The sequence below is a fragment of the Haemorhous mexicanus genome, chromosome 5 (genome assembly GCF_027477595.1).
Source record: "Haemorhous mexicanus isolate bHaeMex1 chromosome 5, bHaeMex1.pri, whole genome shotgun sequence".
Lineage (NCBI taxonomy): Eukaryota > Metazoa > Chordata > Aves > Passeriformes > Fringillidae > Haemorhous > Haemorhous mexicanus.
This window is the reverse complement of record NC_082345.1, coordinates 66962472-66988355: the sequence shown is the minus strand read 5'-3', so window position 1 is coordinate 66988355 and position 25884 is coordinate 66962472. Positions and strand designations below refer to the sequence as shown.

General features: G+C 38.1%; 1 protein-coding gene across 1 annotated transcript in view; it reads left to right on the top strand.

The window, feature by feature from the left end:
• Positions 1-12239, top strand: part of SEMA3E (semaphorin 3E) — a 129433-nt gene extending 117194 nt beyond the window's left edge. The window contains exons 14-17 of the mRNA XM_059847451.1: positions 1074-1240; positions 7291-7358; positions 8828-8967; positions 10547-12239. Coding sequence (XP_059703434.1) covers positions 1074-1240; positions 7291-7358; positions 8828-8967; positions 10547-10999 — 828 coding nt within the window. The 3' untranslated portion in view covers positions 11000-12239. The remainder of the gene's footprint in view (positions 1-1073; positions 1241-7290; positions 7359-8827; positions 8968-10546) is intronic.
• The last annotated feature ends 13645 nt before the right edge of the window (positions 12240-25884 follow it).

The following is a 25884-nucleotide window of genomic DNA, read 5'->3' as shown; positions in this document are numbered from 1 at the left end:
TACCAGATTTTGACAGCTTGATCGAGGAGTAGGAATTATTGACTAAGTTTGGCCACTAGGATGAGCACAACTTAGGAATCCTTTTTCTGACTGATAAAACTGTGGAAGTGAGCTGTGCATAAGCAGTTTCTATTGCAGTGCACAATGCATATTTCTGTGTTCAGAAAATTTACATTCATCAGCAACAAGACTTTTTCTCAGATTTCTTTCAATTCAAGCCATTCTCTTCTGAATCTATTGTGCTAGCATCTGAAGAATTAAATCGATTATCTGTTATTCGATTTGAAAAGGACATCTATGTGAGCTCAAAAGATTCAAACAATGAATGCTAATGCTGAAAAACCCCCACCCAAACCTCGCAAATAAATACTAAAGAAGTAGTGAGTGACCAAGTAATTTGTAAGGAAAGACTGCAGAGCAACAGAAAAACAACTTAAAAACGATCTATCTATAGACATCTGTCTATCTATCTATCTATCTATCTATCTATCTATCTATCTATCTATCTAGTCTGTCTGTCTATCTATCTATCTGTCATCTATCTCCTGTGTACTGAGGTATTGTACAAATCTTGGCACTACTGAGCATGTAAATATGTGACCATATTCTAAACAGCTACATCGAGTTAAATTTACTTGAAAACTGCCATTTTAAAATTGAGTTTGCTTGTAACTCTTCGATGTTTTAACTTCTTTCTTTAAGGTCTTTCATGTCAAGTTGGGATTTTTTTGCAGATCAGTTGGGTGACAGACAAGTGTAAAGAGGGAGGCATTGGAAAATATCTTGATAAAGAAAAAGAAATGTAAACCCTTGCCTATTCAAACACAAAGCTGAAACTTCAGAAGCGGGGAAATGCCAAAATAAACTTGTTCATTTTGCCTTGCTGTTTCTCTGTCCTCAGTAGGAGAGTTTAATCTGTAATCAGATATTTTCCTACAGAGTAACTCTGCCTCCCTCAGGTCGCAGGCTGGAAGCACAACCAGCAACGATCAATTTAACAATTTCAGTAACTGCTTTGGGAAGAGAAGTTTTAGTGGACATTCTAGAAACCCTATGTGGTGCATTTTTTTCAGCAACAGCTCTACGTGGGATCCGAGGCACTCATAGCCCAGGTGAAGTTCCACCAGTGTGACATGTACGGCACAGCCTGCGCCGACTGCTGCCTGGCTCGGGATCCCTACTGCGCCTGGGACGGCATCGCCTGCTCCCGCTACTACCCCACAGCAGTGCAGGCAAAGAGGTGAGAGCTCCTGCTTCTTCTGGTACTCTTTTTGTAAAAATCAACAGCTTCTCTGCAACACAGAGTGCTTCATATTGCCCCCTCAGACATTTTCAGAACTCAGGGCATCCCTTTGGGAGCCTGGAGTTGCCAGGACACCTGCAAGGGGGCTCAGAGACCCTGGCACACAGCCCAGAACACCAGTGGGTTTGATTATGACCCGTGGAGCAAATAGCCAGCTTTGCATGAAGACCTAAAAGCCACAGCAGTTTAAATAGTTTAATAATAAAATAATCACTGGGTGGAGGGACCTGGGCATGTCTAGCCTTTCTTCTTCTTCTTTACTACCTCCATCTTCAGTGGTGATGTTGGCACTTTCAAACTGGTTTAGAGTAGAAACTCACTGTCCAACATAGGTGATAGGTATTGGAAAATAATTGTAAATATGTGACACGTAGTTTTTAGTATAAAGAGATAACACGACCCCTAGGGCAGGCAGAGTGCCTCTGACTGTAGGGCTGAGTGGATCTCAGCTGGGCAGGAGGAAAAATTTTATAGATAAGATATAATAAACAATTCTGAGAGCAAAAACTGAAGAGCTTCGACTCATCCTTTGAACGCGAGGGCTGAAGCAGAGAGTTTTCACATATCTTGGGCCCACAGAGCCCTGCAGGTAAACCAAGAAGACATAACCCATGAGATGTCATCTTCTAATTTCTCAGCATGACCTTAGGGGATTGCAAGGAACCAAACTCACAGGGTGGCACAAACTGCAATAGCAGGAATATTTTCATGACTAGAGCTAAGTCACTTGGTAATTATTTGCACCACACTGTGAACCCTGATTTCCTCAAACATCTTTTTGTGACTTTGCAACATCAGAGACCTGGTTTGGTAGTATTATACAGCAAGTATATCACACTGCAGTAACATATATGACAGAATTTCTAAAAAAAAATCAAAGATGCTTTGTTATTAGTAATATACCTTCACCAATCAAAATCCACCAAAACAGATTTTCTGCAAAAGCTGAGTTTTGGTTTAGGTTTTCTGCAGAGGACTGAAAGTCCACTGCAGAAAATTACTCTAGAGGCAAATTCAAAGCACAGACATCATTTGGGTGCTTTAATTCTTTCTTGTGGAGACTCTTTCTCTGTATCACCCTTCACTTATTCATGGTTCTTGACATTAACTCTTTCATTCCATGGTTTCCCTGGGACTTGTTGTCCTCCCTTCCCTCTCAAACCCAGGTTCTGCAATTCAGCTACACAGATCAAGTATCTAGAGCATGCATGTTTTAATCCAGACATTTTCATAAAAATGAGTCAGCTCTGACACCTAGACAGAGCAATTTCTTACCTGAATCAGCAAAATTTCTGTATTGCCAAATTCAAATAATTTCCATGGCTTTTTTTAGCAATTACTGGTGTTAAAATATATCCTTATTTATATTAGACCTACAAGGACTATAATAATAAATTGAGTAAATTCCAGAGAGAGTTTTAAAAACTTGTGGAGATGCTTTAGTCCAAACCAAGTCACAGTATCCCAAATATATTATTGTTTCTTAAGGAAAATCAGGAATATGGGGCTTTGTATTTAGTTATTTTTCATCTGGCGTAGTTTATTCCATGAACTTGGATGCACTCAAATGAATGCTGACTATTATCAGGCATAACAAACATTTCCATACACTCTTTTAAAAGATAATTAATCCAGTGATGTTACCTTTGGTAGAATCATTTTTTTGATAAGGCACATTTAAAAGTACAAATGAGAAACACAGGGTGTGACTCAGGATAATTGAGAATCTCTTGGATTTACTGCACTAAGACATAGGCTAAACCAAGCAGGAAACCTACACAGCTTTTATAAGCAGGACTGCATAGTTTTCTTGTGCCTTTTGTGAATATGGAAAATGTAAGAAGTGGGCTCTGGTTGACTGCTCAGGGTGAGATGAGTCTGGTGAAAATTTTCAGGCCCTGGATTTAGAAAGATGAGCAGATATACAGTGAGCCAGGGAGATTAATGTCCTGCAGGATAAGTAGAAATTGGATTATCATAATGATAAAGCATATGGATTACTCATCTGCTGATGTAAAAGTCATTTGGGAGGGAAGGGGGGGGTTAAAAATTTCCCAGCAGCATTTTAGCTTGCTAGCAGTATCACCAATTATGTTGTGCAGGCTACTTGTTGTCTAAGAAAAGATGAGAGGAACTCACTGAGGCCTGGACATTGTTGTACATGTTTGTCACCTAAGACAATTTCCAGAGTACCAGTCTTTAAGTTCTCTGAAAACACATTTATCCAGGGTGGAGTGATATGGGCAGCACCCAGGCACCTTCCTGTGCCTTACCTCCTCAACATTCAGCAGGTCAGCCTCTAAAAGAAGAAAATACTGCTGCTATCTCCCTCCTTCTCTTAAGATAAGCACTGTAGCAGTAGAGAAGGGATTTGCACTCAATTGAATGTTCTTGAAGTCTTCAAAACTTGTTTTCCATATCAGAGTCTGGGAACAGCCAGCAAGACTAGCAGTGTTGAGAGGCATGAAAGGCATTTGCTTTGTTCACTTTAGGTCACAGCTGAAGCTCAGAGCATTTTAAATTTAAGGCCTTACACAAACTGTGTGGTACAGGGAGAGGCAGGGAGAGGTACTAGGGACATGTGTATGGAAGTTGTTTTAGGTTGCTTCCTACCATGTGAAGAGTACTAGAGGAAAAGGCAGGTCCTGGCAGGCAGCATGGAGTTCTCTGATACCAACTGGCATTGACTAGCTGATAATCTTACCATGGCTTTTAATTTAATAAATGCCACATCCCAGAGCATTCATATCTTAGTCTGGCCTTGTCTCAAGGATCCAGATTTCTGCTCAAGCTGTACATGGTAATACAAGTAATGTGAGTGCAAGGGGCATTGGAGAGCACTTGTTTCTCCTGTTCCTGATACCTGTCCCTTACTGGAGTCATGGAGTTGTGCCTTACATTGCAACACACTTGAGCTGACCTTACTACCACCTGTCTCTGCTCAAATGTGACCTCCATTCTGCACATTTTTGTGGATTTTTGATCTGTAAGAGCAGTGCTGCTAATGGGTAAGGGCTCTGCTCAAAGCTCTCCTTTTAATTCCAGTCCTACTGGAAAGAATTGAATTGGGGCAGGGATGTGTCCTCCCCACAGCATTTGATCCAAATGCTGTCTGCTTTAGATCCTGATGCCTCCAACCTACAACGAGTGTTTAGAGTAACATTAAATAGAAATCTGTAAACCAAGGCGTGTAACAGATTTAGAGAGAAATGAAGCATAACTATAAAAATCTTATGCTTGGCATCTGGTATTCATTTTTTAAATTGTGAAAGTCTATAACTCCTTATACATGTATATCCTGGAAAACTATTTAAATGTGGGATTTAATTAAGGAAAAATAAAAGCTGAGTTCAAAATCCCATATCTTGATGCTGGGAGCACAGCACATCACAATTCCATGGTATTACAGGTGTATGGCTCCTGAATACTGCAAATACCTCAGATGGCAGAAGGAATTTCTATTGCATTCAAATTTCATAAAGTGCACTTGAGAAAGCAGAAGTCCAGAACTTAAATGCTGTAGTTCAGTATTAGCTCTGCAATCTGATTTAGTCAGTTTCAATTTTTATCTAAACAAGCCCCAAATTCTACAAGTGAGATTCTTTGCTGTATCAGCTCACCATCCAGGCTGAAAAAGGTCCGAAGTAATTTAAAAATGTCTTTGAACTTGGGAAGGCATAGTGTGATTCTTTAGCTAGTTTTTAGAAGCTGACAGTCTCTCCCCTGCCTCCTCTCCCTCTCTGTCTTCTTTCTCCATCACCCACTCCACCAGCAGGCACACAGTCTACTGATTTACTTATGCAAAAATAGTAGTGTCTTTTCATCCCAAGAATTTTTGATTATGCCTCATACATTCCTGGGAAATACTAAAGAAAAATGAAAATTGTGGTGATGGTAATGATGATGATGATGACTGAGTTGCTTTCTTGAAGATCATTTTTACTAGGTTCCTGAAAGCACAGAGTTAAGGGCTGAAATCTAAATCAATGTAATTATAGATTGCAAAAGATACTTCCTGAAATTCAGTACCTTTGTTAATCACTGAAAATTGTTCCTCACAGTAATTTATTTCAGGGATTGTCTGATAATCTATTATTCTGAGAAAAATAATTTCTAAGAAAAAATAACATAATACCAGGCTTATGTCAGTATTTGTGAAATGAGTTTATCTCCCAGCATCTCCCCCTCTTTCAGCACCTCTCTCCATTTTTGCCTTCTATTTGAGAAAATAGTAAATGAAGGCACTGAAAATAGTAAGTGAAGGCACTGTATCTTCTCCAGTATTCACAGTTGCAACAGTAAAATTCCATCAAACAAACTTTTCTTTTTCTTAAGTGATTCTGAAAACTGGAGAAATAACCCTGTCTTACAGAACTAGGGGTTTTTTTAGCTATACAGTGATCTTAAGGAAGTCATGAGTAAATAGAACGTTCTTGCTACCTGTTCCTGCTAGATAGGGCTGTTGGACCTGACAGCAGCAGGATTGTCTTCTTTGCTTTTTTTTAAAGGCTAATGCATAGTATATAGTATAGTGTTTATGTATATTTGTGCAGGAGAATGTCTCTTCTGAGTAATCTACACACACAGATTTGCAAACCTGGTGACAACATTTATCAGCACTGACACTACACATTACAATGACAACACCCAGGGCAGAATAAGGACCAGTTGCTACCTCTGTTTTTCTTTAATAGGATGCAAGCATTGTTATAATTTCTCCTAAAAGCCCAATGCAGTCTTCACATCTTCACTGAATTTCCAGATTTCCCTGAAACAACAATGGAAAAACACTGGTTCTTCTCTGAATATCAGTGGAGGTTAATCTTGATCTACCAAGAGCACTGGATCATATGGGTGACAGAACTCAGAAAATAATCACTGTCTACAGCCAGATTATAACCTTATTTCACTAGGAAATGCAAAGAATAACAGAACTCTTTGGCTTTGTTTGTTTCTAACTTAATTTATACTGTACACATACTTACTGTAAGATTTGCTGCACTGCATATTTCTTCCGTTAATCTGTTATGTATGGCACTGGCAATACTGTATGGAATTACTCTTTATGCAAATAAAGAAACAGAATCCTCTGAAAAACTACATTTGAGGTTGTTGGACATACTAATGTAGCATTCCAATAGGCTCTTTTATTTCCCAAGTAAACAATCTTAATTTTATTGACCAAGGCACTCAAAGAAAATAAATGTTCTATGAAGGCACAGTTCTTCTGGGAATACACTATATAATAATGTTTTTAATGGTTTTTTTCTATAAATGCAATTAAAAACTCAAGCCTTAAAAGTCAGAATGATTTTTCTTTCAAAAGGACTTGTATTTTTTCCAGGTCAAAAACAGGGCTCACATGCTCTGACCCCAGAAATTCTTGCACCAGTTCACTTTCTAGGCATGGGCATTCATGAATGTGTATATTTCCTGGTCGAGAAAAATGAGCTCAGTAACTGTCTGGTACAAAGATGAAATAAAATAAAGTATTTCTTCCACACGTTGAGATTCTCAAGTGAAGAAAAAAAACCCGAAAAACCATGAGAATAAAGGATAAAAGAAGTACCATTCACATGCATGGGAAACTGTGCTGAATTAAAAAAGGAAAAGTTGCTTCCTTTCTGGAGAGAGAGGGAGAAAGAGAGAGAACCCAAAGACAGGCTAAATGTCCCTATGACTGAGTGTTACCCAGTCAGTTCAAAGGATCTTGTTTTTGTATTTGTAACATTAGTATAGTTACATATGAAATGGACACATAATTATACCCCTTCTCCAGACAAGCATATTTCTTTTTTTCAGACACATGACTCCCAGTAGGCTGAGTAGAGACAAAATACTGATTTATAAATGAGCACTTCTCACAACAATGGTAAATTGTTAGCAATCAAGGTTTAACTCCTGAAGTTTTTAATGAAGGCTAGTTTAGCATAAGCCAAACAAGATGTAAGATGTTCTCTCAAGTAATTCCACTTTTTTCCCTGCAGACGTTTCCGCAGACAAGACGTTCGGCACGGGAACGCAGCGCAGCAGTGCTTTGGCCAGCAGTTCATTGGTAATCTATTCACTCATGCACAAGTGCTTGTGAAGGCCTGGAACAGCCAGCACAGAGCTTGCCAGGAACATGAGCCAGACCATGATCTCACCTGCTGTTTTCACTGGCATGCTCCTGTAATGTTGTAAGAGCCATGGGGCTGAGCCCCTGCCATCCAGGTCTAAGGGCAATTGTCTCATGGCAGATCAGGTGCATCCCAAAATGTTCGTGTGGTACTGCAGCACTGACACTCAGACTAAAGATGTGGAGAATGCATCCCTAGGGCTCTCAACAGGAAGAAAAGAAAAAAAAAAAAAAGCAGGAAGATGAGGCAGGGATAAGAAACAATAGAGCTCCATCCTGAAATGTGTATGAAATAGTCACTTAGAATTTAAGAACAGGCATGAGCAGTGACATGACAGAATAAAAATGTGTATTTATGATCACATTTTCTCTTAAAAAAATAAGATAGAATACTGTTATCCAAACCTTGAAAAGTGAGGATTTCAAACACGGGTATTGGGGATAGAAAACCAGAAAGAAAACAATTGCATGGAAATGCTCTGTATTTTGCAGAATACACGTAATAGAAGAAAAAAATAAAACATTAAATTTTCTTCTAGAATGATATCCAGAGAAACACTATTTTAAATATTTACATAAATATATTTTACCAGAGAAAGCTTCATTAAAATTGAAGTCCATTGGAGGATATTGTTATATATTGAGTCCATTGTACATTTTGGAAAAGTATATTCCAATATTAAGTGCTAATTCTTCCACAAGTTTGAAATACAACAGAGAAATCACAATTATATAAAACACTGTAATTTTTTAAGATATAAAGCTATTTGGGCTCAAGAATTTTTCTCACTATTATGGAATAAGATGATTTCATTAATGAAGCAGTTGGTTTTGTCCAGTGTAACAACTAGTTTATCTTCCTCCAGATGTTTTGTTGGATTGAAAACCAGAATTAAATTTTGATTTAATTCATTCACCTTGTTTTTATTAGCACCCTTGGGCCCAAACTGCACATTCAGTTAATACATGTATAGCATGGACAAATATAATATTGGTTAGAGTATTTATAGTATCATTCTGCAAGCAGTTATGTGCTATAATTATCCATAAAAAAATGGAATGTTTTTATTATATTTAAACATGTTTTGAATCCTCCTGTTTCACTGAGTGAAAATGAAATTAACTATTCATAAGAACCAGGCACAAGCAATTAGCAGTGTGAAAGGCTGAGATCTGTTTCTCTGTAATGTTAGGTGAGTCACAGCCCAACTTGGTCAGATGCTGTGAAAGCCTGGGATGGTGGGAAAATTCATTTAGCAGGTCAAATCCTCCTTAGACATTACTTTCCAGTCACTGTCTGGTTGGATCTGAATTAAGCTTCACTTCTAAAACTAAATATACCCTGAACATGGAGTGTAGCAAGTACTTTCAGTAAGACATTTTTGAAACATTCATTTCCCTTCCAGGTGAAGCTCTGGAGAAGACTGAGGAAAGACTTGTTTATGGGATAGAGTACAACAGCACCCTTCTGGAGTGCACCCCTCGGACCTTGCAAGCAAAAGTCATCTGGTTTGTCCAGCGAGCACATGACACTAAGAGGGAAGAGGTAAATATTCTTATGGACTAACTTTTTCAGTAAAACAGCCCATTGTTAGGAACATTACCTTTTCACTGAATTTCTGCCACCAGTTGCTGGAATGCATATGGGTGTCAGGGAAAATCACTATGTTCATCTGGTCTCTTGAATTAATAGACCTGAGAATTTCACCTGGTGTTTGCATTCAACATCTTGAATGTAGATGTTAGAAATGTAGTGAGGCTAATTTAGGATCTCAAAACAAAGAAAAACCCATCACTTCTCTTGGTATGTTTTTGCAGGGATGAAATGTGTATGTATTATTTGCAGTGTTAGTCTAGCTTAACTTCTATTCATTCTTGCTGCCTCACCCATTTATTACAATTTTTTAAAATATTTTGCTAATGAGTGTTGGTGGATTCTCTGCCCCTTTTAGGTGTATTTTACCATTATGAAAGTGCTTCATAAGTGCAATCATAATAATTCCTCAATATCTGTCTGATACACACCAATGCAGCTATCACTGCCGTGTAGATATGTCACTATAGGGCCTGGTAAAAAAGTCCCCATGTTTCTTATAAGCCCCCTCTAAGTGTTGAAAGGTCAAAATAAGGTCTGGGACCTCCTCTCCTCTAGGCTGACCAACCCCAGCTCTCTCTTTCTTCATAGGAGAAGTGCCCCATTCCTCTCTTAATTTTTGTGACCCCCTCCTCCAGTCCCACTCTAAGAGGTCCATGTCTGTCTTGTACTGAGGATCCTAGCGCTGAGTGCAGCACTCCAGGTGGGGCATACCAGAGCAGAGTGAGGGAGAGAATCACCTCCCTTTACCTGTTGGCCACACTTCTTGTTATACAGCTCAGGATACAGTTGGTTTTCTACAAGTGGGCATGGCCAGCTCTCATCCAGTTCCTCATCCTTCAGTACTGCCAGTCCTGAGTTCATTCTCTTCAGGGCTGCTTTTGATCTCTTCATCACACGGTACTTCTGCTTAAATTCATCACCTTACTGTTAAATGAAAAGCTGAGGATGCCATTCCTGCTATTGGATTAGATAGCTCAGTGCTCCCTCTTGCCAACATCTGTGAGTGTCTCAGGAACATTCCTGTAGCCCTCAGGAACTGTAGGAGGAACTCAAACAGCAGATTCAGAACTGGGGCTTTAAGATCACAATGGTCCTGCAGTTAAAGATGCAAATACTTTTATGAACGTCTCCTCAAAAACCTACCACTCTATAAGAGAATTCACAAGGATCCTTATCAAAATTCAGCTAGCAAATGCCCTTGTTTTTTCCATCCAGTAGATTATTTGCATGTTTCTAACTTACTTCTCTCTGCAGTTGAAACACAGATCTGTCTGCTGCACTATATGTTCTTCCATGCTTCCTGGATTATTTAGATTGTTCTCCATTTACAACTCAATCCCTTCTTTACTTCAAGTAAATATTTTTGTACTTCCAAAAACACTCTGAATTAAAAATTTGGAGATCTCTAATCTTCCTCTCAAAATTTAGTATTACAATCATGAAAGTGCAGTTCAGAAATAACTGAATTGGTTTAATGTAATAGCAAAGGCCTGTGCTCTCTAACTGCATTTTATGGGTTTTTTTTCAGGTGAAGACTGATGATAGAATAATAAAAATGGACCTTGGCCTCTTATTCCTGAAGTTGCATAGACTGGATGCAGGGACTTATTTTTGTCAGACAGTGGAACACAGCATTGTTCACACTGTCAGGAAAATCACCCTGGAAATAGTCGAGGAGGAACGTGTCGATGAAATGTTCAATAAAGACTATGAGGAGGAGATCCCTCACAAAATGCCATGCCCAATGCAGAGCAGTATACCTCAAGCTTCAAAGCCATGGTATAAGGAATTTCTTCAACTGATTGGTTACAGCAACTTCCAGAGGGTGGAAGAATACTGTGAAAAAGTGTGGTGTACAGATAAGAAGAGAAAAAAGCTGAAAATGTCTCCATCCAAATGGAAATATGCCAGCCCTCAGGAGAAGAAGGCAAGGATCAGGCCAGAGCATTACCGGCTGCCCAGGAACATAGCTGACTCTTGATGGACAAAATCCATACCCTGTTTCTGAGCAAAATTTTATTTGGACTTAAGAGGGAGAAATCAGTCTTGGTTTGAGTAAATTTCACAGGTTTATATATGTAAAATATTGGGACTGAAAACAAAAATGCTATGGTAACTTATATTGTACACTCATGATGACTGTTTAGAAGCATTTTAAACAAAATCTTCCCAACTATCTGGTTCTAAGTAAGTAAATGCAACCAGAGTTTTGCATTAGGGAGGATGTGACAATCTTCAGGTTTTGAGTGCTTGAATCAGTTCCCTGTGTGGATCGTGCTTGCGCTGTATATTGTTGCACATGATGGCATATTTAACAAATTCAAATAGCTAAACATTCACAGGTGGATGAAAAGTATAAGAGATATCTTTTCTTTGTTTCACAAATTTCTCATGCTTCTGAAAGCAGCACGTCTTAAGATCTTATTCCTTTTGATTGTGACCTGTCTGAGTTCATCACTGAGAACAATGAGTTGTGTTAATACAGTGTATATTCTAAAGATAATGAAGGGAAATCCTATTTACTTTCCACCTTTTTTTCAGTATCAGCCATTTATGAAGCACAGTGTGCTTCCACAGCTAAGTAATATTGCCTAGTAACTTCATGTAAGCCACATGCATGCTGAGAACACAGACAGAATGAAATTCATCAGTTTATCTACAAAAGAAGTTGAAATAATGATTTAGATAGAAAACGAGTCCGCCTTGTATTTGTGCATTGCCTGAGTGGACACGAATTAAGGGATCGCCCTCTTGTGGCTAAAGAAAGCGAAACACGGTATTTAAATTACTTTTTGGATGAAATATGTACAGGCAAAGAAGTATTAGTGAGATCCCCAGCTGGTTTGCTTTCAGCAGACACTTTTAGTCTCCATGTGCTAAAGCCACAGATTTAGAAGGCCGTTTTGGAAGTAATTTATACTGGGAAGGCAGCATTTTAAATAAGTGATGCTTTATGTTGATAATGTGCTTTTGAGGTAAAATGCAGTCATAAAAAGTTAGGATGGAGATTAAAAACAAAGCCATCATTATGCAGCTGTATTTCTATAGTTTCAGGATCTGGTCCACATAAACCTTTTTCTGATGTGTGATCTCTGTTTGAAAGGGCTGCTTTGCTTCTCTTGTGAGTGATACTAGGAAAGGAGATCAAAAGAACTAAGTGATTTACAATCTAGGTCTTACAAGACTGACTTAAAAAAAAAAATATATATATATGTATGTATTTTTATATATATATGTATGTATGTATATATATGTGTGTGTATATATATATATATATATATATATATATATATATATGAAAAACTTGCATAAAAAAACAGATCAAAAAATGCAGAAAACCTAGCATTTCAATACCTGAGAAATTTAATATTACAATTAATGAATTGGATAGAGGATTTTTTTAATTAAAAAAATTAAAATAAGAAAAGGCATTTAAACACAAATTAAGCATAAATACAAGCTAAATGTAACTACAAATGAGTCAAAAACTAGTTTACTCCTAAAATAAGAACATGATGCCAGTAGGGGAAATAGCCAAGCTGATCCAAATTTTTATGCCATGGAGAAAATATACAAGGGATTCATCACCTACAAAGAGTTTCATGTTAAGCTTCAACTTCTAGCTGTGGAAGAGTGGGAATTAGCAGCCTGGGTAACAGAGCTTTGTGGTTTGCTGTGTTTCCAAAGGCAGCAATCAGTGCTAACTGAGTGTTTTCCAAGCAGGCTGTTTGTGAGAGGAGCTCACAGCTGCTGACAGGAGCAGTGAGCTTTGCTGTGCTCCTCTGGGAGCAGAGACCAGCCCTGTGTTTGGAAGGAGCACATGGCACACTGCCAGCAACCAGAGTGTGAGGAAAACAGGGTTTCACCTGGTGTGGGTATAGCAGCAGATGAATCTTCATCAGCCTGTTAGGGAATCAGTGTGTCTGCGGGTTTGCATGTGGTTTAGCTACAATATCTCCCTAAGAGATGGGACTGGGCACTCTGCAGACCCTTGCATGAATTCATGCAGCTGCTAGATTTGATCTGAGAGAGGAGAGTGGATGAACTCACTCTTCTGGGACAGTTTAATGGAACTTAGTTGCATGTAGGAACACCTATTTCTATACAGCTGTATGGAAAGCACCAGCACTGAGAGTTTTGGCAGAGAACACACACAGAGCAAGCATCCCTGATCTGAACTTAATGCCCTGTACAAACCTCATTGACACCCTTGGTGAAAAATTTCTAAAACACTACTCAATCCTTTTCTGATGAGTGATGGAGTCCCCTTCTTTTAAACAACAATGGGAGTTATTTTTTATTTTTTTTATTCATTTGCAAGTATCTAGTGCTAAATGTATCATTAATGAATGATTAGAAGGGAATTACAGCATCTCAGCCTCACGGAACAAATATAACTTTGTGTCTCATTCTCTGAGATTTCAGGTGGAAATCATCTTATATGGAAATCAGGATTCTTGATTTAATATGAGAGTGTATATTTTTAGCTACCCATCCTATTAGTGTTTACATGTGGAGAATTGCATTACCTTTTTATTTGCCTTTTAAAACTTAAATTTTTAGCTTACACCTTGATCCTTTCATGGTTGCAATGCCTGTGAGAATTCAGAACTACCAGGTCTTGTTCAAAGAGTGCTCTGACATCTATGGAAGAAGAGAAAGCGTGACAGTGTATTTTGGAAGGATATGCACAAATGTGCATTTAGCACAACGTTATTTAAAATGCTTCTTTGTATATTTGGGGGCCATTGTCTGCTTCTTATCATTATGAGTTTGATGTATTTTGTATGTGCATGAAGTGGTCAAATTATAAATATAATTAAGAACCATATTTGGCTGAAACAGTCTTTATTATTTATTATAATTTTCCTCAGACAGCGTGATTATCTGCAGCTCACTAGTCACACACTGTTAATTTCAGATGTCCTTCAGCATGCATTTTATGAGCAGAGACCACAGATAAGGACAGAAAGATGTATGTATAGAGTTGCCAAGTGGGAAATGTGGAACAGGGTAATGAGTAGATATAGTCTGCCTGATGCATGAATGTATTTTGAGAGGGGAACGTGGTCACTTAAGCCCAGAAGATGCTAACCAATGGAAATTCACTGAGAAGCCACAATTTGGATAAAGCTTTGGACTCTTCCCTGTTGCATGATGAAGGAAAATCCAGAGTACTTGGATTAACACTTCCTTTGCTTTGCTCTTGCTCTTTGTTGTCAGTGAGATTACTGTCACCTTGTACAAACTGCTGCTCTCTCAGATTTTCTTGGGGCATCAGGGCAGGAGGGTGTTAGCCTGATGTGCAACTCCTGGCTTTTATATCTCAAAAAAGGCATTTAGGGTATACACTGCTGTTCTGTAGCATGAAACAGATCTCCTTCTCTAGGCAATCGAGAAAAATAATTGCCCTGAAAGGGAATTATTCAGGTACCTGAATAGCACAAATAACCATCATTTTTGAAAAAGTACTTGAATCAATATAATTAACATACTTATAAAATTTCTCTTTCTTGTTCTTTTATTTTCTCTTAAATTTCAAGAATATGCTGGTTTTGGCTGGTGTAGAGTTAATACTCTTCACAGTGGCTGCTGTGAGGAAATGTTTTGGATTTGTTCTGAACACGGGATTTATAATACAGAGAGGGGTTTTCTGTTGGTTTTTGTTTTGGTTTGGTTTTTTTGGTTTGGTTTTTCTTTTTTTTTTTTTTTTTTTTAATTGCTGAGCAAGGCTTACACAGAGCCAAGGCCTTTCTTTGCTTTTCATACTGCCACACTGGTGAGGGACTGGGGGATGTGTGAGAAGTTGGGAGGAGACGCAGCTGGGACAGGTGAGCCAAAGAAATATTCTAAACCATGTGACATCATGGTCAGTTTATTAAGTGAGTGGAAGAAGGAGGTTGGGGGGAAATTTGGAGTAATGATGTTTGTCTTCCCAAGTCACTGTTACATGTGATGAGGCTCTGCTCTCCTGGAGATGGCTGAATGCCTACCTGCCATGGGCAGCAGTGAATTAATTCCTTGCTTTACTTTGCTTGTGTGCATGGCTTTTACTTTCCCTATTAAACTTTCTTTATCTCAACTCACAAGTTTTCTCTCTTTTACTATTCCAGTTCTCTCCCTGATCCTGCTGGTTGGGGGAGCTTCTGAGTTTCTGCACTGGGGCTTGGTTGGTGGCTAGTTCTTAACCCTGACAGGGGAAAAAAAATCAATTTTCTCCTAAATGTCGGTCAGTCAGTTTCCCTCTTTAAAAAAAACCCAAACAAACAGTAATCTCTTTATTCTACCTTGGAGCACTGAGGCTGGAGTTATTTATGCAACTTTATATCTCTGAGTCCAGAAGGCACAAATGCCTCTGAAAGCTGCACTGTCCAGATAAGAGGCACTAAAAGTGAGCTTTTTCACAGCTGTAACCAAGCAGGATGCCTGCAATTCCTATCAACCCTGGAATCCTGTTCACTTCACCAAATTACTGTTTTTAATGGAGAATTCCTGTCCAGCTGACATGAGTATTTATTGTAAATGAAGCCATGATTGGCAAGTTTTCCCTTTGGGCAATATTTTTTTTATACTCTCAATGAGTGATTTTTTATTATTATTAATTTAGTTTTTTGAGTAAATACGTTGTCTGACTACCACTATAAAGATGGCAGAGCTAGCAATGTCAAGTAAACCTCTTATCACTATGAGTAAATCAGCTTTCTACAGTGATGCATATATTGAAGAACACATTTGCCAAACACCAACCTAATCCATTACTGTAATTGCATTTCACAAAAGAGCTTTGCTCCTTTGAGATATGGCTCTCATGTAGTGTTGAACCAGGAAATACTTTGTTAAGCATTTGTGCACACGTGCTCATAATTTGCTGTAGTGAGAGTAGCAGAGGAGAGCACAATGGAACAGACTTATAGCACAGAAACCTTATCTGCCTAATTCCAAGATTTCTTGAGGTTCTTAGAGACACCCATCTAGAAAGAGCACATTTGGTTGCAGGAGGAGAATCCTGGAGCACAATGGAACAGACTTATAGCACAGAAACCTTATCTGCCTAATTCCAAGATTCTTGAGGTTCTTAGAGACACCCATCTAGAAAGAGCACATGTGGTTGCAGGAGGAGAATCCTGGATCAAGGAATGGTTTGGTGCAACACAAGCCCTGTTTCAGGACACCTGTGGGCTAAGGATCCTTGGTGAACTTGTTTCAGTACATTTCCCCAGTAGTAACACACAGAGAACTCCACTGAAACAAAACATCTCTTTACTTGCAATATCAGTTAATTCAACAGCAGAATTTCATGTCTTAGAAAGTGTTTTTGCACATCTTTGGAAAGCTATGTTTTAAGAAGAGTAGTCCAGGGTTACATTTAATGTGGCTGCATTTGTTTCTTATAATTTATGAACCCTCAGAATATCTTTAGTCAGTTTGGGTTTCAGCATTTCCAACATACATGCAGTTCATGATGATTTTTCCTCACTGAAGGATCACTTTTGCCAAGTCCCTTCAACGTGGGACTCAAGTATGTCTGTGAAGGCACATAATAATGTCAATAACCATCATTATCATCATAAACCACAACAGCTGGAATTCAATGTCTTCTCCCTTTCCCAATAATAAGAGCTGAAATTTGCAGACCAGTGCACATGATTAATGCACTGTGAGCATAATCAGAACTTGAAGAATGCATTGTTGGACCTTGTCATATTCAAGGTAATAGAAATATTCTACCTGTAGCTTTAACTCAAGCATACAGATCATTAGTATTTAATTTACTGCATTTTCTTCTGCTTAAATGTTTTACTTGATACAATATTACTCTTCAATCATTTAAAAAAAAAATCAACATTTGATAGTGCTTTTTACATTTTTTACATTTGAAGTTGGCTTAGTTTCACTGTAGCCACCAGAGGGATGAAAATACTTTTTTGCATCCCTTGATCTCTTCCTTACAGACCCTAATCTCTTATTTATCTCTTTGGCCTGTGGCCAAAGCTCCCCATGTCACAGTGCAGTGTCCTGCTGGAGCAATGAAGAGTAGTGCCAGGTGAGCAGGCAAGTTGAATCATCAGGGGGACCCCAGCTTGTGCTCCAAAAGCACAGAGTGAGGGAATTTGTACTAATCAATATTTTTTCCCAGGCAGTTTCTGGTACTATAGTCTAACACAACCTCCTCAGTCACTCCTGTCATAGAATGGAACCTTCTGGAAAAGGGTAAGAGTGAAAAATCAGAGGTTAGTAAGTCTGTCAAGGAATACAAATTCTTTCTACAGTGATGTCCGCTCATGGTCTTGTCAGATGGAGTCTAGAATACAGCCCATATAAATATTCAAAGCACAAGAGCAGCAGTTATTCAGATGTCTTCGATTTTTTAATTTTTTCTTTTTTTTTTTTTTTTTTTTGTGGCGTGAAGGGGAAAGGTATGAGATTTTGATTATTTTGAATGTATGTTTGGGAGATAGATTTTTTTATTGTTTTTCCATTCTAGTTGTTGATGAAAAAGAAATATAAATTTTTAAACTGCGATCTGTCCTTTTCAGATGTGTTCATTACAATGAGAGGATTCATCAGATTAACTCCACCATGATTACATTTCAGGTAATCAGAAAAAAATATTTCAAGATGATTTTTGTCTCAATATAAATACTCCAAATATTAGAGCTATCAATATACATGAAAATATACTTCTCAGTAATTTTGCCTTAGAGAACTACTAAACAAAGTCACTGTGGAGGGTGACATTAACAGCATTCAACAAGAAAATATATATTGCACAACAGTTTTGTTCAGAGGGATTTTTTTTTTAGATGTACTCTCATCTCTCATCGGTCATATTCCATTAGAGACAAATTTTAAGAAACAATTATTATTTATATTTGCTTAGAATCTGGGGAATTAAATTTTAACACACTTTTACACAACATTTCTGTAAAAAAGAGATACTAATGAACCTGAAATATAACTTTCAAATAGTATCTGCCTTTCCATATTCTGCCATATAATCATCTTATCAGAGAAAAGATTTTTTTTATTGCATGAAAACTATAGTATTCTTTTTTAAATGTGCATTGACCTTTTCAGAGTGTGCACATGAAATAAAAATTTCATTTAACCTCCAATATATAAAATTATGGTTCCCCCAGCCTGAAAATTACCCTGTCTGTTCTGTGCTGTGGCTTTTTGACTGTTTTCCAAACTTTCATGGCATTGTTTCCTGAATTTCATTAAATGTTGCAGTTGTCACAGGGAATTGTCAGCTGGCAGATGAATATTTGTCTGTGAGTTATTTATATTGGTGTGGGGTTAGTGTCTAAAATGATATAAGAACTGCTCACCCACAGAAGCTTTTATAAAAGATTTTTAGTTGTGATTTTTTATCATAGTTGTACCTGGATGAATTATGAAATGTGGAGATATTTAATTGCAAAGAGAATATGCTCTAGAAAAGCTGAAACATATTTTTATTGCTTAAAAAAAAGAAGAAAAGGAAAGGTTTTCCATCCCATGCATCCTTTTCAAAGCACCTAAAATGCACAAATTGAGAAACCACAGAGGAAAAATAGTTGCAAGAGTGGCCTTTCCTGGCTTTGGTCTGCAGCTTTGGTGGTGAAAGGAGGGTCAGTATGAACCCCATCCTCTTCAAGAGCTGCTGGTGGAGCTAAAGCTGCCAAGAGGATTGCCACATCCACAGCTTGTGCCAGGGAGCACATCCCCAAAGAGAGGATTCTTGCCCCTGGCTGTTTTCAGTGTGTTCCTGTGCAGCTCTGGTCTGATCCAGTGTGCTGGTTTGCCCAAAACCACTGCTTCCAACCATTAGACAGCACATGGACTGAGAAGTCTTGTGGGGGACATAGCAAAAGCCATATGGCAGGAGCAAAGGGTGCTGTGGGAGGACTGGGGTGTGGTGAAGCCTTTCTTATTTACAGTTGACTGCATTTCATACTGTGCAATGCAGGAAAAGAGACAGAAAAAATAAATAATTGTTAGCAACTTCTGTAGTTTGAATTTTCCCTCTTGGAAAGCTGGATTCACAGAATTAAAATTAAGTGAATGGCACCTTTGGTCAGCAGATGCCATATGCTCCACAGAGCTTTCAGTTGCAAAGCAACTGCAGAGAAGGCCATCAACTCTGTAATTGCACAAAGGCCACAGGAAAAGAGAATATATCAATCTTTTAGCTTGGTGGGAGCTGAATATGAACATGAACTAAACTTTCAAAGGTTGCAGAATAATCATGTTAGTCCCCATTCTATTCAGGCTATAGAGGAAGTGTGTTTGCTTCCCTTTCACTAGACATAAGGCTATAAAGGACTTAAAAGGAAGAAGAGATGAAAAAGAGACTGATCTCTTTCTTTTCTCATATTTAGTCCATCTCCTACATAAGAATTTATGGGTTTAAGCCACATAAAAGCAATGTATCAAATGAAGCAATTAGTCTATTTTTGTAGGCATAAACAAAAGCCAGGATGTGGGAAATCTTACCTGAAACTGAACCTTCCTGTCATCAGCATAACAAAGGCTGTTCCCTCACACAAGATCTAGGCAGGCAAAGAGACCAAGGCCTGAATAATTAAGGGCATAGCCAAGGCAGTGATTTATGCAGCACAGATGATGTGTCTTCCTTTAATGCATACAAGACTTTTACCTGAAATAAGTAAAACCAACCTGATGAGTTTGAAATCAGTAGCTGCTTTGCAATAGAATTTAATAGGTTGCTTCTTAGTTTCTCTGGCAACAAACTATGTTGTTTCTTTCAGTGAGAGCTGGTTATTGTGAGAGACTGAAATGTTAATGACTCAAAAAAACCATAGGGTTCTTTTCTGAGGCCAGGTTTGCACGTCCAGAGGGGGAGGGGGTGAGTTTTTGGGTGGATAATGACAAGGCTCTGGTCTGCATAAGACAGATGGGGTGAACAATCACTACTAGAGGTTACAAGCTTGGCTTTGAGGCCAATAAGAGACAGATCCTGAAAGATGGCGTGGTGCTTTTTATCATGCCAATGATCCTCCCTTTCACAACTCGTAAATCCACAGGCACTCACCTTCTTCTCATGGAGAAGTTCCTGAAAGAACCTGATGGTTGCATCCAAAGAGTTGCCGTCAATGGCTCGGTGTCCAAATGGAGATCAGTAAAAAATGGCCTCCCTCAGGGGGCTGAGACATCTTCAACATCTTCATTAGTGACAGACAGCGAGACTGAATGCACCCTCAGCATGTGAGGGACACCAAAGTGAGTGGTGCAGTTATTTGCTAGAGCACAGGGAGGCCAACCAGAGGGACATGGAGTGGGCCCATGAGGAACTCATGTGGTTCAACAAGGCCAAGTCCAAGGCCCTGCACCGGGGTCAGGGCAAACCCCAGTACCAGGACAGTCTGGGGCATGACTGGGTTGAGAGAAATACTTGGGGATATCAGGAGAAGAAAAACTCAATGCAACATGGCCATGTTGACCTGGAGCTCAGAAAGTCACCCCTGTCCTGGGCTACCTCACAAGAAGAAAGGCCAGAAGGTGGAGGAAGGTGATTATTCCTTTCTACTCTGCCTTGTGTGACTCTACCTGGAGTCCTGCATCCAGCCCTGGTGTCCCCAGCACAGGAAAGACCTGTTGGAGCAGTTGGAGAAGAGGGACACAAAGATGATCAGAGTGATAGAGCACCTCTTATACGCAGAGAGACAGAGAGTTGGATTTTGGCCTGGAGAAGAGAAGGCTCTGGGGAAACAGTCATCTGTCAATATGCAAAGGGGGCTTACAAGAACAGTGGGGAAGGACATTTTACTAGGGTGTGTAGCAACATGACAAGAGCTAATGATTTTAAACTGAAAGGGGGTACAGTTAGATTGAATAAAGGAAGGTGTTTTTTTTTTGTGGTTTTTTTTTTGTGTGTGTGTGTGTGAGCCACTGGGACGGGTTGCCCAGAGAAGTTGTGGTTTCCCCATCGATGGAAGTACTTAAGCTCAGTTTAGACAGAGCCTTGAGCAACATGATCTAGTGAAAGCTGTCCCTGTCTCTGGTAGGGGGGTTGGACTACATGGTCTTCGCAGGGGCCTTCCAAATCAGGCATTCTATGATTCCACAATTCTATGATTCATTGTCCTACTGCAGCTGTAAGCCACAGGTATGGCTCATGCTCATAACAAAGATGATAGGAATCTGCTTCACATGGTATGAGCTGAACCTTTTAGAGTCCAAGATTGCCCAGTTCTGATGAAAGTACAGACAAGAATGGTAATTATAGGTTAGCTGCCAGGGACTACTGAATTAACAGATAATTACTACACAGGGTAGTGTGCCTGTAGACAACTGCAATTTCTATTAGTACCTTGACATTATCCTAGTCCTGCCATTTTTGTTTATGTCATTATTTTAAAATATTTTTAAAGTTACCTGCAAAACTATTATACCATTTGTGTTTTCTAAATGAAAACCTGCATTCTATTCCCAGAAAATGAGGATTTTATGCTAGAAGTTTTCTGCTATGACTGTGTTCTCAAATCTCTCACTATATCAGTGTGTTTTTTTTGCATCAGCAGTCTTTTGAGTTCCCCTTATTTCTGCACTGAAGATTTTTTAAGATATTACTGTATTTAAAAATACAATTGCTTAGAAGCAAACTCCATGCTAGGCACTTCACAGATACCAGCTAAAGACTTTCTTCTTAGCAGGGAGAGATTCTACTTCAGATCAGGGATTTAGCTTGAGGAACTTGAAACCGATCTATTAGTACACTTGCCATGCTTAATGTTATTAAAATATTATTATTATCCATCAGCAGTAGATTAGATTTACACAGCAATGTGTCTGGTCATGGACAAACACAAACTGTGAACCAGTTTCGGAAAACATCAGTGGCCATTCTGAATGCTACCTCATATATGCTAATATATCTTTATTAATATATTTAACCTAATATATCTTAGCCTATTATATCTTTAGCCTAATATATCTTTAATAAGTTTTTCTGTATGCTAATAGGTTGCATCCATACATCATTTGCTATTTAGGTAGATTTTAGGGTTCAAATTTAAAAATCCAAACATTTAAATATCCGTAGAAATATACAGAAAAGAGATCTGGACAAACACATTCAGATAATTTGTTTACACTATATTTTTCCCAAATTCTCATTCCTGCAGCACAACTCAATTTCTTTGCACATAGCTGAGATAATGGCAAAGATGCAGTTTTTCTGCTCAGCAAATAAGTAACATATGTCCTACTTCTTGAAAGGAACAAATAATGACACTTTTGTTACCTGACATTGCAGACCAGGACAGCTGTAAGACATAACACTCTTGCACCAACTACACACAACAGAAAGAGGAGGCAAACAAATGGAACAGTTTATCAACTCTGCTACTTATATGAGAATTGAATTTTGACCTCATTTCTTTCCATAATCATATTCTCAATTCTTGAGTAATTTTTGCCTTCCAACTACACTAGCATTGGCCCCTCATTACTTTCCCTGAGTACCATTCTCAGCTGTGTCTGAGCAGGGGTTTGTGGGACTCCCTACAGGCACCAAAGCCAAGGATTCACAAACTGATACAATTATGCAAGAGGCACAGGAGGGTCAAAGGACAGTAGGAACAGAAAAAAAAATAAAAACAACAAACCAGGATGAATTTATTTGTAAGCTGAATTTCCTATTGCAAAAAGGATCTATGACCATTTTACATATTCATTTGCATCAGAAACATTTTTGTTTTTGATAAAACTCACACATTTGTTTGACAGCTATTTGATTTCCAGAATTATTTCAATTATTTCCTTGTGTTGCCCTCCATGTATCCTCCACATCTGAGGATTTGTAGTCACATAAACATGTGCAATGTACATACAAAATAAACCTCTTAGCAAACAGTGCTGTAGAATATGTGTTTGCAAGCTAAGCCTAAGAAGTTAAAACTTCTGCAAATTAAAAGTATCTGACACTTGCATGAACTGGCCTGGCTGCTATCACTGCTGCATTGAGGGAGCACCATAAATATCTTCATTAACAGATGGAAAAGCTCCAATATCTGGCTCAAGCAAGCCCGGAAAACTGAGAATTCAGAAAAACTTTTGACATATGGCCCCTTTAGACTCTGTTGGTACAGCTAAAATATAACAAACCTGAATAAGAATCAGAGTGAACAGCTTTCAAATAACTTTTTTCTTAAAAATACTGAAAATCTATATTTGTATCTGTCAGGAAGATTTATGAGCAATTCAACACAAAGGAATGTGTCTCCAGCTTGGACTGTAAGTGGAGGAAGACACAGAACTGAAATGTTCAGGAATAGAACTTTATATATTTAAAATGCAAATTACCACAATTCTAGGCTCACCAACAGAGTAAAAGTCTGCCTTTACCCCAACAGAAAGTCCCCAAAATGGGAGACTTTATCTGCCTGTTTTCATCTCCTCTTACCAAAATGCAAGGTCCTCTGCTCTAGTTCTTACACAACCTGCTCCAAAACCTTCTAGCTCTGACAAGTGGCCTGCAGACATCTCACCTCTGCAGTGCAATAATTTATTGTCTTACAGTTATTTACAATCTGTTCCTAGGGCACAAATAATGGTAATTGCAGCTGCACAACTCCAGGAACAGCTGGAATCCACAGGTGATTTCACAGGTTGAGTGCTGTTTGCTCTCTACTCTCACAACCAACCCAAATGTGTACATGAAGATGTGTTTTGCAGTGCTTAAAAATGTGAATTATGAATTGTGGGGAGGAACAAGGCCCCAGCTGGCATTCACATGAAGATGGAGAACTGTGAAATAATGGTGTCAAAGAATGAGCCACAGCTGTGTTCCTGCTGCCTTTGTCAGATCTGTGCTTGAGAGGCTCAGGATTAACATAACATAGGATGGAGAGCTGGAGTATAAGTTAAAAAACCTGTAGACAGGGGGATTCTGATTGTAGAGTCCATTGAATGCAAAGCAGGCACAAGATAGTGAAGCAGCCTTTTAAATGGTGCAGGAGGGGAGCTGGTGATTGGCAGCTCTTACAGATACCAGAGAGGTTCTTGATGGCAGATGTAGACTTTTGTCTGGGGCTTTGGATCAGAATTTCTTGGACAGTGTTCTTTGAAATATTTCTAATTCTAAGCACAGGGATATACAGACAGGCAGGCAGAAAGACAGTCCCCTCACATAAAGAGAAATTGTTTAAATTTGACAAAAAACAAATGAAAACTCTTCAAGAAATATGAAATCTGAAGAAAAATATTTTCAGCTGTCTGCACTTTTATTTTAAGAAGTTTTAGAACTAAGCATCAATAAATATAAAAATAAATAAACAAGAAACAAATAAAGAAAAAAGAGTTTGAGGTAATTAACTCCTTGCGAGGATTATAAAGAAAAGGCTGCAAAAACAGTAAAAAATAGAGACAAGCAGGGAAATAAATGCTAAAAGCATAAAATTCAGTTAAATGGGGAAATAAAAATAAGCACCTGGATTTAGACTATCTGTACTGGTAGTTTACATTAAATTACTTTTCATATAATGCTACTGTGTAATTATATTTTTTGCAAAATCCTGGATGATGAAAATACCCAGTTTTGAATACCATATATTTATGATGAAAAATATACTTTTAATGGACAAAAAATATTTAATATGCCAGTTGGAAACTTGATTGAAAGAAAATAATCATTATGCTGTCTGTTATTGTAGTTCAGTAATATCAGAATGAGAGTCTTCTGCATTGGTGAACAGGGGAGGGGTTATATCAGAAAATAATAGCCAAATAAGCCTTTGCTGTCACAGTGTGTCACATAGTCTTCACAGACTGAAATTCCTGCTTGAATTAGGAAAAATGTAAAAGTGGAGTTATTGACCAAATTTTAAAAGGAAAAATATGCTCTGAAAATGATGAAAAATATTATAATAATTGTGAATTAAAACAAGAATTGTGTAAATTTTCAGTGAACCCTCCTTAATCAAAGTGAATATGAGAAACATGGTGTATAAACTGCACTTTAAAACTGCTATTGTGTGTTGGAGTAGTTAGAGCATTCACAAGAGAACAAGTGACTTTTACATCAGAGCCATCCTGGTTCAGGATGGAAGACTGAAGTGGCAACAATATATTAGCAGTTTCATTTTTGAGTAACTGGGGCCATACAGCAGTGAAATCTGATAACCCTTGGAGGATACTCTTTCTATAAAGGTGGAATCTATACATACAGAATGAAGAAAGTTTGAAAGAGATAAAACAAACTGCTGACAGGATAAAATACTTCCAAGAAAAATTGGTTAAAAATGTCTTAATAGTTACTTAAATTAAAAATATACCACTAATCAGAAGGTGAGAAACAAAATGTATGAGGAACACACACACACAAAGAAAGAAAAAAAAAACTACAACCAAACAAAATCCAGATATCATGGTTAAACAGTAAAGAAAATAAGCATTAAGAACAAAAAATCGACTTTCCAAAATGAGAGGTTTTGCAACACAAAGACACAGAATATGATAAAATATCAAATTCGATATAAAACTGCAATGAGGGAAGCTAGAAAAGAATAAAAAAAAGAAAAGAATGTAAAAATATTTTTAGGGAGAAATTTTCTAGAGGCATTGAAACTAATAATGAAAATTTTCAAATACATAAGAAAAAAGGAAACCTGCTAGAGAATTTGCAAGGCTGATAGATGATACCATTAAAAAAAACATTTAAGAAGGATAGGAAAAACAGCTAAACCAAATTAATTTTATGTACTGTTCAACAGACACAGGCTAGAAAGCTTCCTAAACAAGGTTCACACATATTCCTCAGAGAATGAGATGAACAAGTGTATAGAATAGAATAGAATAGAATAGAATAGAATAGAATAGAATAGAATAGAATAGAATAGAATAGAATAGAATATTTCGGTT